Here is a 13954-nt window from a genome sequence, read left to right on the forward strand (position 1 = left end):
AGGCCATTGCATCAGCCAATGCCATTGTGATAGCTTTTGGTGCCGTTGTATTAGGCTAATATGATACAACGGCATATAATGAACCGTGGCATTAGATATAACATAAATAGAATTGTCATATTAGCCTACCTATTGCAACGGTTTTTAGGAGAGGCGTTGCATTAGCTCTTTTTTTGACGTTGCATTAGATAAAAAATGTAGTAGTAAAAAAAAAAAAAAAAAAAAAAAAAAAAAAAAAAAAAAAAAACTAGCGGGTCAGCAGGTACCCAAGTTAGTGAGTTACATTAACTTCGGTGCATATTCTTAGTTGCACAGTGGTACAGCTAAGCTGGCTGCACCACCCTCTAAATACAATTATTTTCTAGTAAAACACACACAACGTTTATCCTCCTCCTTCAATACTTGTTGATCCAAATTATCCATTGCTCCATATTTTTCCTTCTGTAATTTTAATACTTTTCAAAGCTGTATTTTGTTTTTATTTCCTTTTTTTAGTGCTTAATTAATTAATCAAGCTAATGAATGATGATTGCTTACAAGTCACAATGAATTGCTTTCTCCAGTAATTTTTCTCTCCTCGAGTACTTATTTCCCTCTCTCCTCACTTATTTCATTTATAATTGTAATTTGTATGATTGTATTGATCTTTTTGAGTTTTTGTTTAATTATTTGAATTCTTATGAATTTGTGATAATTATTAATTAAATGGCTTCAAAAAAAAAGGGAAATTCCCATTGATACACTCCAGGTATTGACTTTTCCCAGTGGTACCACATTTTTTTTTTGACTTCCTGCTGATACACCCAAGGTTTTGACTTTATAATTGACGTGATTAGTCTGTTAATCAGACGTTAATAACTTAGTAAATTTAGGTTAATAGCTGAGTTAGGTTACTAAAGTAGGAAAAGAATTCACGAAGCAATCACAGGGTTTGCAAGGGAAATTCGCTAATTTCGTTGGTCTACAAAGCCATTAGAGGGAAATCTTGCATAATTCAGGTACTTTAGCACTACTACTGTTCATTTATGCATGATTTGGTGCATTTGTTTGATGTTCTGTTTTTCTATGCGATTTTAGGTTTAATTCATGATTTAAATGATGTATATTAGTGCGATTTTAGGGTTCTTTCATGTATATTAGGTGCGTGATTATGTTTGTTCAATTATTTGTTTAGAGTATGGAATTAAATTGGATGAAATGCCATGATCATGTTTCATTGACTGTTGGATACCCGAATTGGAATTTATTTGCATGTTGTAAGTGTGTACATTGTTTTCAATATTTTGCAGAATGGGTGATGTGGTGTTAAGGTTTCATTACTTTGATAAACATGTTGATATTGGTGTTGACTTAGATAGATGTAATTTGATGGATTTGGTTATGGAATTTGAGGACACTGCTGCATTAGACACTGAGTTCCCTTTAATCAACCCTTCCTTTGGTTATGGTTACAATGAAAAGAATCACCCTTTACTAGATGATGCTGATTTTTTTAAGATGATTCATACCCTAGGTGAGTGTGAGATGTATCACATTTGGGTTGGGTTTACCAAGAAACCAAGTGCCTTGAATAGAATGATCAACAGGTTAAGGAACAAATCCAAATCTGCACAACCAATTGCTGCACCTTCCCAAACTGTACCACCCCATATTGATGAACCTTCCCAAACTGTACCACCAAATGATCCACCCCCTCAGAATGAAACACTCCAAACAGATCAACCCACTCAAAATGAAACAACCCAAACATAACCATTCCAATTTGACCCTTCCTAAATTGAACTTTAGCCTTCTATTGATGAGATAATCCTAAATAATGAGTCCTCTCCACCTAGGTATACTGAGGGTTATGATTCACCTCAAGATGAAACAAGTAATAATCAATATGTTGCTGAGTATACCAAGGGTAGAATAGAGTTTGAGAAAACTATGGAGAAGGTAGAAAAGTCTAGGAAGGTTAAGGATGCAAAGACTAAGAAGAGTGCTGCCACCAAAACAGCCCCAATGCAACCACCATCTCCTAGGTCACCAAATACTGTTTTCAAGGATTTAGTACTAAGAAGGAGTCCTAGATTCTCACCTTTGGCAGTGACTGATACACCTAACACTTCTGATGCTGAACCATTGACAAAAGCTACACAGACCTCTGTATTTAGAAGAAAGGTTCCTAGATCCACAGCTATAAGAAAGGTGTTAATGAAAGGTTCAACTGTGAGTGAGAGAAGGATGTTAGGTGTTGGTGACACAGTGAGTCAGCTGCAAGGATCAGCTTCTAGGGTGAATGTGACTTTGACTGAGGGTAGTAGTTCTGGGGTGAATTTGGGTCAGTTGCAGGGCAATTATTTTGGGGAGAATATGGGTCAGGTGCAGGGCACATCTAGTTCAAGTGTGAAAATAAAAATGAACTTTGTTGTCCAAAGCTCTGAGTCTGTTGAGACAGAGAGCATTCCTAGTTACAATCATGGTGAAGAAGAAGAGTACTCTGATGGAGAAGTTGCACCAAAAGGTTCTATTCCAGCAGATGAGCAAGTGTAACTTAATAGGATTCCAAAAGTGAAGGACAATTGGAAACCATCAAAATGGTTTGATTTTTTTGATGATGAAGATGATGAGGATTATTTTCAGAGATTGTACAAGAATAGTGAAATGTATGAGGATGCTGATTTTGGTAAGATATCTCTCAGACCATGGATGATTTTTACAGACAAGGCTCACTTTAAGGATACTTTGAAGGATTTTGCTGTTCAAGAAAGGTTTGCCATCAATGTAGAGTATGCTGACAACAAAAGATAAAGTGCAGTGTGCCAATCTGAATGCTGTGATTGGAGATTGCATGCTAGTAGACTATCAGATAGGAGAACTTGGGCAATCAAGAAAATTTGGCCTAATGTACACACTTGCAGGGGCTTAGAGACATACAACCCCATATGCAATGTAAAATGGGCAGCACAAAAAGTCATGGAAGACATTAGAGCTAACCCAGACATTCTTGGGAAATCACTCAATGAACTACTTTTTCAGAGATATGGCATCTACATGAAGCAGTCAACCTTGTTCAGGTTAAAAAGTTATGTAATTCAGCAGTTGTTTGGAGGACATGATGAGTCATATAGACTACTGCCAATGTATGCTAAGATGTGTATAGAAATAAACCCAGAATCCAAAGCTTTTTGTGCATGGAATGAAACTGAGTCTATCCCTAAACAACTTCAATTTTCAAGAATTTTTATCTCATTCATTGGACAATGGAAAGGTCTTTTAAGGGGTGTTAGACCTTTAATTGGTGTAGATGGGACCCATCTCAAAGGGAATCATGGGGGGTATTGCTCTCTGCTGTGGGAATATATGGCAATAATGAGATCTTCCCCATAGCATATGCTGTAGTTGGGCTAGAAGACAAGCAATCATGGACCTACTTTTTCTGGCATTTGTTGAATATTGTGAAAGATTCATCAAGGGAGCATTGGACCATTATTTCTGATAGGCAAAAGGCAAGTAACTTCCTCTTATTATTTCAATTTTTTGATGTTTTTTTTTTGTGATTTGTAAATATTCACATGCTTATGGTGCAATCATTGTATCAGGAAGTTGAAGTTGCATTAGAACGAACAAATCTGGCCAAAAGCTGACAGGAGGTTTTGCTGTAGGCATCTCAGTAGAAATTTCAAGAAAGTTTTTCCTGGGCCAATGATGTATGTTCTATTTTGGAGAGCTTGCAATGCAAGCTCAGCTTTCACATTCAGGAAAGCTATGGAGAAGTTGCAGAATGTAGGAAGTGATGATGTCATGACCTGGTTTGCAGACTTGGGAGAGCAGTCAAAATGGAGTAAGCATGCATTTGACCCTAATGTTTGCAATGACTCCAATACATCTAATTTTGTAGAGAGCTTCAACTCTACACTTGGGGTGAATAGGTGTAGGCCTATTTTGACTTTGCTAGAAGGTATCCACTATCCACTTGCTTTGTTATCATTGTCATTTCTAATTTATGTGGTTATATGTTAATTAAGATAATGTATGCAGGAATAAGAAGGGTTTGTATGGTGAGAATTTCAACAAGGATGGAGAATGCAAGGTCTTGGAAAAATGAAGACATTACTCCTAACATTGTGAAGCTAGTGAAAGAGATAGGTAAAGCTAGCTCAAAATGCAGAGCTTTCAAGTCCAGCCCAGGAGAATATGAAATTCATGAGGGAATATCACAATTTCCTCTAAGCTTAAACAAGAAGATTTGTTCCTGTGGGGCATGGCAACTGACAGGTGTGCCATGTAGGCATACCATTAGGGCCTGCATTGATGCAAAGCTTGACCCACATGACTTTGTCAGTTCTTGGTATTCTGTGAAGACTTACAAGCAAGTTTATAGTGTCTGCATTAACCCAATTCCTGACACACAGCAATGGCCTGCAGATGAGTCAGGTACAATCATCATGCCTCCTAAGATGAAGAGGGGAATTGGAAGACCAAGTAGGAATAGAAAGAGGGAAGAAGGTGAAGAGCAACCTGGAAAAAGGTCAAAAACAGTCAAATGTAGCAAATGTGGTTGCTTTGGCCATAATAAGACAACTTGTAAGGGAGGCTTAACTGGGAAAGAACTGAAGTCAAATGAGCCTGTTGTCATCAAGAATCCAAGGGTCAGAGACCAAAGTAATGTAGCAAAGGCAACTAAGGCAGCAAAGAAATCTGAAGCAGTTGGATCTCAGTCTACAGCAACTCAACCTGCAACATCTCAACCTGCAGCATCTCAACCTGCAGCATCATCTAAACAAGCAAAGGGAAAGAAGGGCAGACCCTCAGCTGAGCAAGCAACAGTACTGACAGCTTCACAGTTGCCTAGCCAACCAGTGCCTATGTCTCAATGAAACTCAAATTCTCCAAGCTCCTAAGTGTTCTGTTCTGCAGTATAGTAGCATATGCATTTTGCTAATTTGATAGAAAGTCAAATTTTGTAGTTAACTCTGTTTTTTGGTCATTTTGGATGATTTTTGCTGTTGTTATTTGGTAATTTAGTAGACAACTTTACTATTGAAAGTTGGATTTTTGCAATGTTCCCAAATAACTTGGATATATTGATGAATGTTGGCAACTGATGCCATTTTGTCTATTTCAAGTGGTCCCACATTTTGGTCAATTTGTCTATTTTAGTTGATCTCAATGGATGATTCAATGGTAACTTATCAAAGAGCATTAAACACATTAAAAATACACAGTCAATGATCTCAATGCCTTTTATTTATCAATTTCCATTCATAAACCAAGAAACTACAACCTTTCTAGTCCTCTTACTCTCTGATGTACATGGCAATGGCAACTAAATACACAGTTTTAGGATTTCAGAGCTACAAACAGTAAAATTAGATACATAACAAGACCAATCCTAACAACCATATAAACGTAGCTTGCAAACTCATATGCTCTGTGTGTGAAATCAATAAATTCCTCTCTTAATAATCTCAAATTGGATGATTCATCAAGGTTTCCTATAATTTGATCTTTAGAAACCCACATGAACAACCCACAATGCCTGCACTTGTAATATGTCCTCCCTGGATTCGAAATTGAGTCAGAAACCCTAATATCAGCATGTCTTGGTGGATTGCAATTGCATTGAATTCGTCTGACCCACATGGACCTCCCAAATCTGCTGCCAGAAGAGGAACCACTACTTGCAGAACCAGCCATGTTAGAAGAGAAGAGAACAACAGAAAAAAAAAAAGGAGATGAGATAAGTTTGCAGCAATGGAGGAGAACTTTAATGGAGAATAGAAGAGGGAAAGTGGCATTTATAGGGAGGGAATAGGGTTTGAGAAGTTGGAGGGAAATAACAGACAAATTAAGGGGGGAAATTTGGAGGGAATGGATTAAAAAAGGGGTATATTAGTCATTTCATCTTTTACTAAGCCTAAGACCTAAATTTACTAAGTTATTAACGTCTGATTGACAGACTAATCACGTCAATTATAAAGTCAAAACCTTGGGTGTATCAGCAGAAGTCAAAAAAAAAAAATGTGGTACCACTGGGAAAAGTCAATACCTGGAGTGTATCAATGGGAATTTCCCAAAAAAAAAATAAAAAAAAAAATAAAGGGATGAATGATTTGATAATTTTCTCTCTCCTCTTTTTTTTTTTAGCCATTTTATTCCCAATTATGTTATAGATCAATTCCCCTCAAAAAAAAAATGTTATAGATCAGTAATTATTATTTTTAACCAAGATCAAATTTAAGGTTTATATTTAATTATTTAGAGTTGGAATAATTACAATCGAAATGGTGTATAACTTCTGTAAAAAAAAAAATGAACATGTAGTACTTTTAAAATGAATATTTAGTACAAAATGAATATTTAGTACAAAATGAACATTCAGTACATTAAAAATGAAAATATGCGTTTCAAAAAGTGAACATAATAATTCAAAATATGAACATAAGCATTGGTTTCCTTGAAGTGAATATAAGTATCTAAAAGGTGAACATTTGCGTACAAAATATGAACATATGCATTTAAGAAAGAGAACATATGCATAAATAGACTTAATGAGAATATTTCATGAACAACACATATTTACCTTATGAATATTTGAAATTATCTATGAACATATAAAATATTATTATGAATATAAGGCATTTAATTATGAACATAGAAATTGAAGAAATAAAAATAATATGATTATGAAACATATGCATTATAAGTATTAAAAATATGTACATATTAAAAAAAATGTGAATATATAAATTCCAGAAAAAGAACATAATCATGCAAAATATGAACATATACATAGGTTCCCTTAAATGTGAACATTAGTTTTTCAGAAAGTGAACATGTGCATAAAAAATGTGAACATATGCATTTCAGAAAGTGAACATAACCATTCAAAATATGAACTTAAGGCATTGGTTTCCCAATATGATTATGAAACAAAAAAATTCGAACAAAGTATCGAAAAATTCAGACGAAAATTAACGACGAAAGCAGTGATATTCATAAAAATTTACCTTTTATTGGGAGAATCCTTTTGATTTTTCATTCTTCTATAATATCCATTGTTAAATTTTCAGTTTTTAGTGAAGTAAAATCATGTAAAGGAGAGAGAATGAACTTTGTTAGAGAGAGAAAATCAACAGCATTGAGAAATTAATTGTTGAAATGTATTTTTGTAATTATTTAACGTTTTTTTTAAAAAAATTATACTTAAAACCAAAATACGGGGGAAGTGTTGAAATTGGAGTTTGGGTCAGGTTTGGGAAGTGGCGGTGTTCGTAGGTTTCGTTTTTGGTTGGGTCGTATTTTGCATTGGGGGCATTTTGCAAGTGGGCTTCTTTAATGAGCCAGTGTTACACCTATCCTACCTGCATAAGGATGCATGTAAGACCAATTGTAACTTCGGTCTATGACCTGAATACTTTGACGAAGTGGTACCCGGCCCGAAAAGAAAAAAAAAAATCTCCAATTACATGTCGGGTATTTTGCGGGTCAGCAAGTCATCGGGTTGGGTCAACTGCGTCGGTTTTTAATACTTTTTGGCACGAACCTCCAATTCGGCAACTCATTTTCATTCTGTCTCCTCCAACTCATTTCCTACCATATATTCAATCAGCTTGCCTGCGTTTTTTGCCCATCTGGAAATCGAGCGATTTCTTCTGTTATTGTTGCAAAGAGTAAGAGGAAAACTATCCAATTACTCTGAATTTTGCCTCATTTTTGCTTGATTCTTCACCAATTTTGATTATTCTTCTTCGTTAAATGTCAAATGCAGCGGTTTAATGTCAGTATTTCACAATCTGAATTAATTTTAGTTCAGGAATTGAGGAAAATCCATGTTCAAAAATGGATTCAGGGAGCAAAGTATTTACGGTAGATTTGCTTGAAAGGTATGCTGCTAAAGGCCATGGAGTTGTTACTTGTATGGCTGCTGGTAATGATGTTACCATGTGGGGTACCAGCAAAGGCTGGATCATCCGACATGATTTTGGGCTCGGAGATTCCTATGGTTTGTTTACTTACTTCTTTTTACAAATTCATATAATAATTTCAATTAAATTCTATTTAGTTAATGTAATTTGGAAAATGTCCAACAATTTCAGATAATTTGTGAAAATAATTATAGTGTTAGTTGCCAAGGAGGAATTATGACTGTGAATGTTATGTACTACTGTGATTTAGATGCAATACTTGTGGAATTAGACGATTAGTTGATGATTGAAATCATTGAATTGTTCATGTTATTGTAATTGAATGCTTTTATTTAATTAAAGGCCTAAGTAGTCTACTTGGAGTTCTTATATTAGCTGTGAATTAGGTATTGATCTCTGTGGTGGTCGAACCGGGGATCAGTCTATCCACAGTGTTTTTGTGGATCCTGGCGGGAGCCACTGCATTGCTACAATTGTTGGTGATGGAGGCGCTGAAACATTCTATATTCATGCGAAATGGAGCACACCTCGTGCCTTGAGTAAACTAAAAGGCCTTGATGTCAATGCTGTTGCTTGGAATCGACAACACATTACCGAAGGTAGATTTTTTTTTTTTTTTTTTTTCCTTCGTTTGAATGGGGAACATTTTTGCTGTTTGATTGGCTTTCTTGTGCCCTCAATTTGTGTACTCTGTTAAATCATTTGGTGATATTATCTGACATATCATTTGAGAGCTAGCTTGAAATGGATTAGTTGGGAGTCTTTCTTACAACCTGGGAAAATGAATGTGTAATATATCTGGTTTGAAAAATCAGTTCTAATAGTTTGCAACTTTATTGCTCCTGTAAATGACTGCAAACATTCTAAATAATCTAAGGCTCTTATGATATCAACATTTCATTAATGCATATATGGCATGATATAGAGTGCAGATTGCTTAATTAATTTACTTGATTCTCTCTGCATAAATGTTGCCATCTTAGCCAATATCTAATTTGTTCTAGTAATATATTGAGGTTCTATACTCAATGCTATGAGAGTCTTACCAGCTATCTTATGCAACACATGATGCTTAGCTGGATTGAACATTCACTTAAATATGCATATATAGGCTTGTGTAGGCATCAAGAGGCTAGCTTTTTAAGCTTGCCGATGCTGCTTCTGAAATCTGGTCACCCTTTAATTTCATAACTATAATACTATATAAGGACCATTTCTTAGCTACAGTCTTCCGAACCACTAAGAAAGCTTGTATTAGCTAAAATAGAAGCCCTTTTGAATAGTGTGCGTCAACCACTTGGTTGTAATAGGTCGTGAGGGAAATTGTTGGTGCAAAAAAGCATATAAATCATCTTTTGCTACATTGGAATAATTGTATTAAAAGTTTAGGTCTTTGAGCATTTAAATTCTGTTATTATGTTGTAGCAAAAGACTATTAAATATTGATTATAAAAAAATTTGATTTCTTTTCTCATTGTACCAAAAATTTCTGGCCTAAGTATCTCTCTTTTGTTTCCCATTCTGTTCCTCCCTCCCTAGGTGTGTATGAACTGAAATAACCAAATTAAAAAAAAAAAAGATATGACAAGGCTAGAAATTTGATAAGAGAAAAAGTTTGGTGAATTATATAGTCTAACTCCTATGAGTAAGTCAACTAGTGCTTAGTGTTTTTCAATCAAACAAGCTATTCACAAGGGAAATACATCTTATTAATATGGGTTTCATGCTAGTACTATGTCTTCATGTACAAGTTAACTTGAATAAATATCATTCTACTCTATCAAAGTTCATTTCAGACAGTTCCTTCTTTATAATATGTTACTTTCTAGAAATCTTTCATTTATGCAATATTTTTCTGCATGTTACTTTATGGGGTAAGGGTATGCTGGTTCAGATGTGGTTCCTTCGTTATATTATCTGGCATTTTGAATACATCAATTCTAATTTCATTTCTCTTAATTTGAATGTAGCTTCCACAAAGGAAATCATTCTTGGTACTAATAATGGTCAGCTTCATGAGATGGCTGTGGATGAGAAGGATAAAAGAGAAAAGTACATTAAACTTCTGTATGAACTTTCAGAACTTCCTGAAGCTTTTATGGGATTGCAGGTAATATGTGTTCTGTCTCTTTTTTTGTTGCTATATTTGCTGAGTATTTCATGTGTTTTTTTTGGACCTTACCACCTCAGACTTACGAATTACTATTTAAGGGGATTTTGTTGCACACAACTCATCTAAGAACTTTTAAGTGGGCTTTAATTAATAACTTGCATGTTTTGCTATCTAGGCCAATGACACACAATAGTCAACTTAGAAGAGGAGGGTTGGTGACTTGGTGTTTGAAAAATTGCATTGCTGTGAAATGTCTAATGAAAAATAACTCAATTATTGAAATTTATAATTATCATATACATAGATCTTTGGAAGACAAAGAAGATGGAAATTTGGAGGAAAATTTGATATATGGTTGATTAAGCAATGTTATAAAAGCAGCACTAAAGCGAATTGCCTTTGATTGTCTAGATAATCCCACTGACAAACTAAAAGTTCAGTATAATACTATAATTCATTCAATAATGTTAGGTTTAAAGAGGGTAAAGCGGTGGTGTTCCTGGCCTCCTTGTCAATGCCAACTTGTTGATCATTTAAAAATTTTCCTTTTGTATAACCTTCTGGACTGTTTCCTGAATCAAGGATAACTCCATAAAAGATCTCCCACACTCCATTTCTGTAAATTTTTGTGGCAAGCTTCCCGGTGTTGATTACTAGATCTCTAGATCCACATCCTCCAGCACCCCACTACTTTTAAATAATTTTTTAATTGGTTTACCTGCCTAAACCCAATTCCACCCCAAGATCTATCGTCCACAAAGCCACACCAACCTTTGTCGGTAACCGCACGCAAAATATTTGGAATCATCACTAGGGCCACCGCTTGTGTCTTTTGCCTCCAAAATAACTTAGAGTGACACATCATCTCCACTTCCTGCTGCCCCACCTCCTTCATTCTCTCCAGAATGACCAAGATTACCATCATGTTAGGGTTGCAGTCTTGCAGATATGGTTTTAGATCTCGGTCGTTATTGCTGTACAATAAAGGAACCACTTTCGCGAGCAATGCAGGTGGTATGGGGCTATTGTGGCCTAACATTTTGGTCACAGTAAGCTCAAAATCCTTTACAATGCGATTGTGATATGGTGATGTGGTCAAAGATTTAATGCCATGGTTGTAGATTCCACCTTCACCCATGGGCATGTTGATTTTTTGAGTTTCAATGCTAACTTGGTCTTCTTTCTTAAGCTATGCTCATATTAGATTTAGTGAATATGTATTAAAATGAGAACTTATCTTTACAGAGCTACAGTATAAATTTTGTTTGTAGAAAAGCATAAATGAACCAAAGTTTCCTTAATTTCTAAGATGAATTGAACAAGGGCAGACTGGATATGCTGATTTACTTTTGTTCCAAAATTCAAAGATCTGAAACTTTCAACACACTTGTATTTGGGAATTTCTGATTTGATTTTGTGATTTGACTTTGTGCAGATGGAAACAGCTAGCATTAGCACAGGTACTAGGTATTATGTGATGGCTGTAACTCCAAGGCGGCTTTATTCGTTTACAGGAATTGGGTCATTGGAGGTAGGGTTTAAAGACATTAATGCAATCTACCTCTCAATTTCGTAGGGAAGATATTTGTCTCTTTCGAATTATTTGTTCTCCCTTCTTTCTTTGTATATTTGTTCGCTCCTTTTTCACTCTTCCCTCTCTTAAACTTCTAACATTTCTCAAGTGATAAGTCCTTTGCAATTAAGGATTCCAAAATTTCCAATGGGTAGAGGATGGCTCTCCCCACACAACGTCAGTCCGTATAAATTTGGGTATGGATTGGGTTTTGCGAGTTTACTTAGACTTGGGCTATTTAAAAAGTTTTGTGATCGGGGCCATTAAATGATGTAAATTATGTTTCTTAGGTAACTTAATGGTTTTAGTCAGTTGGTATAATTATAAGTCTATTAATTGCGTATTTTTTTAAAAAAGTATAATGGATGGAGTGGGTGAGTAACCTTTTTAAACTATTAACACCTTAATAATTTAATATCCTTGATGGGGACCAATGTATAAAAAGCCTCAAGGCCACCAAGGCGTTTCAGAGTTCCCTCCGCCTTGGTGCGCCTTATTGAAGTAAGGCGCATATAATAAACAATAAAAAATTTATGAAAAAGAAATCTTTGTGCGGGGGTGCGCCTCACCAAAATCGCCTCGCCTAGACCACAAAAGGTGCATGGCCCTTAACGCCTTGCGCCTCAGCGGCTCAGGCATGCCTTTCAAACACCAATGGGGACAACTTTAAACCCCCAATACCAACATCCTTCTCTTGCCCAAAGTAATGTGGGTTTTTGATATTAACTTATTTCACCTCCCTTGACATTGAATCACCATTATGTACTGGTTTGTAGGTGTACCCAAGGGTATTATTTGCTCATTAGGAGAGCTCCAAATGAGCAAAAACTTCTCATGAGAAAAAAAGACTACTCTTGAATAAACCTGCCTCAAGGTGTACTTGTTTACATAATTATTTTTTTCTCTGCCTGTTTGCAGCTCTCCTCCATGCATGCTAATTAAAGAAAACATTGTTTTGTTTTCTCATGTAATCTAATAGTGAAGGGACTTTCAGCATGTAAAAAAAAGGGTTGGAAAACCACTTTGGATAGTGGTTTTGTACCATGGTGCACTAGTTTTGGGAGATTCTTGGTACTTCCTTCTAAAGGTCTAGAGATTTCTTAACCTAATATAATTAGAAGAATGTTTTCCTTTACTTGTTAGAGAAAGCATTCTTATATTAATTTGTTAGGCTTTTACCTTCACTCAAATAGGGAGTGGATTTGACACATTTCCATTATGTAATTTATATAGGGAGCCCTAAGTTAGAATATAATATAGCTATAGTATATTCTATGGGATCTTGAAGATATTATCATATATTTTTTGTTATTATCTCCTTATTCAAATAGATTTGACACCTAAAAATTGACAAAATTTTGGTGTCTACAATGTCAATGCTTTAAAACCCTATATCTTGTACCGTATAATAATGTAGGCCTAATTACCGATGTAGAATTTTCCGTTCAACATATGGGGCATGTGTAGATCACATGAAACCCTTGGAGCCCTCTTTCACTTTGACCAACTTGCTTTTATTCTATGAGCTACATCTCCGTTCAATTCCCCATCCTTTTCAATAATAGATCATGGATATTGGTCATGACAATTCTTTCACCTTAGGTGTCTCCCTGTTTCCCTCGCTGAACTCACATTCCAAATATTATGTCTTACTTTTGCTCAGCCTAAAGCCTCAAGATTAGTGTGTTTCCAGAATTTCAACTTACTTTCCACACTTTTCGTTTAACAAAATGCAAGCATCATGAACCATGGTACATCATCTTATATTGAACTTATCAATTTATCCATGACTATGGCAAAAAGAAAAGGCTACATACTCCTCATGTATGGTTAATGATGTACTCCTCATGCGTGGCTAATGATGTTAATATATAAACGTCAAATGCCATTCTTGTTAAAGCCCACCAAAGTATTTCTCTTGGTACCTTATCAAAGGCCTTTTCTAAATGAATGAAAACCATGTGTAAATCCTTCGTCTTATCCTCATTGTTCTCTAATTGTCTCATAGTTATTTGAACTAACCACCAACTAAGTGGTATTGGCTCTTACCTATACTAAAGGCATCAAATAAAAGGAAAACAAAATCATTTAAGAAATCTCCTAATACACATGGGAGTCAAAATCAAATTTCACCCTATTATCTCTGGTTCATCCTGATTCTAAAGCTATACCACTCAACACCCCTTTCATGTTTTAGGGATGAATCTAATTCATCAAATTGAGATGGATATGATTTGTGATCCAAAATTTAGAATGGAAAAGGAGTGGAACAATTTTCTTACCCATTCTTTAGTACCCCTCTACTAGTTGACCCGTTAGTATGTTCAGTGCTTTCGTTTTCATGCTAACTTCCTC

General features: G+C 35.4%; 2 protein-coding genes across 4 annotated transcripts in view; both read left to right on the plus strand.

Moving 5' to 3' along the window:
• Window positions 1-3690: 3690 nt before the first annotated feature.
• LOC145566542 (uncharacterized) lies at window positions 3691-4862 on the plus strand. The gene is made up of 2 exons (XM_081625929.1): window positions 3691-3943; window positions 4024-4862. Exons 1-2 carry the CDS (start codon window positions 3691-3693, stop codon window positions 4860-4862), a joined length of 1092 nt encoding a protein of 363 aa, XP_081482055.1.
• A 2684-nt stretch (window positions 4863-7546) lies between these two features.
• LOC145567528 (vacuolar sorting protein 18-like) overlaps window positions 7547-13954 on the plus strand; it is a 36773-nt gene continuing 30365 nt past the window's right edge. The window contains exons 1-5 of one of the 3 annotated variants that reach the window (XM_081626825.1): window positions 7547-7658; window positions 7757-7990; window positions 8300-8512; window positions 9884-10023; window positions 11462-11557. In XM_081626825.1, the coding sequence (XP_081482951.1) occupies window positions 7828-7990; window positions 8300-8512; window positions 9884-10023; window positions 11462-11557 (612 nt within the window). In that variant the 5' untranslated portion in view covers window positions 7547-7658; window positions 7757-7827. The remainder of the gene's footprint in view (window positions 7659-7756; window positions 7991-8299; window positions 8513-9883; window positions 10024-11461; window positions 11558-13954) is intronic. The other 2 variants (XM_081626827.1, XM_081626828.1) reach the window with 2 other exon arrangements.

This window comes from Chenopodium album, chromosome 11 (genome assembly GCF_948465745.1).
Source record: "Chenopodium album chromosome 11, dcCheAlbu1.1, whole genome shotgun sequence".
In the NCBI taxonomy this organism is placed as follows: Eukaryota; Viridiplantae; Streptophyta; class Magnoliopsida; order Caryophyllales; family Amaranthaceae; genus Chenopodium; species Chenopodium album.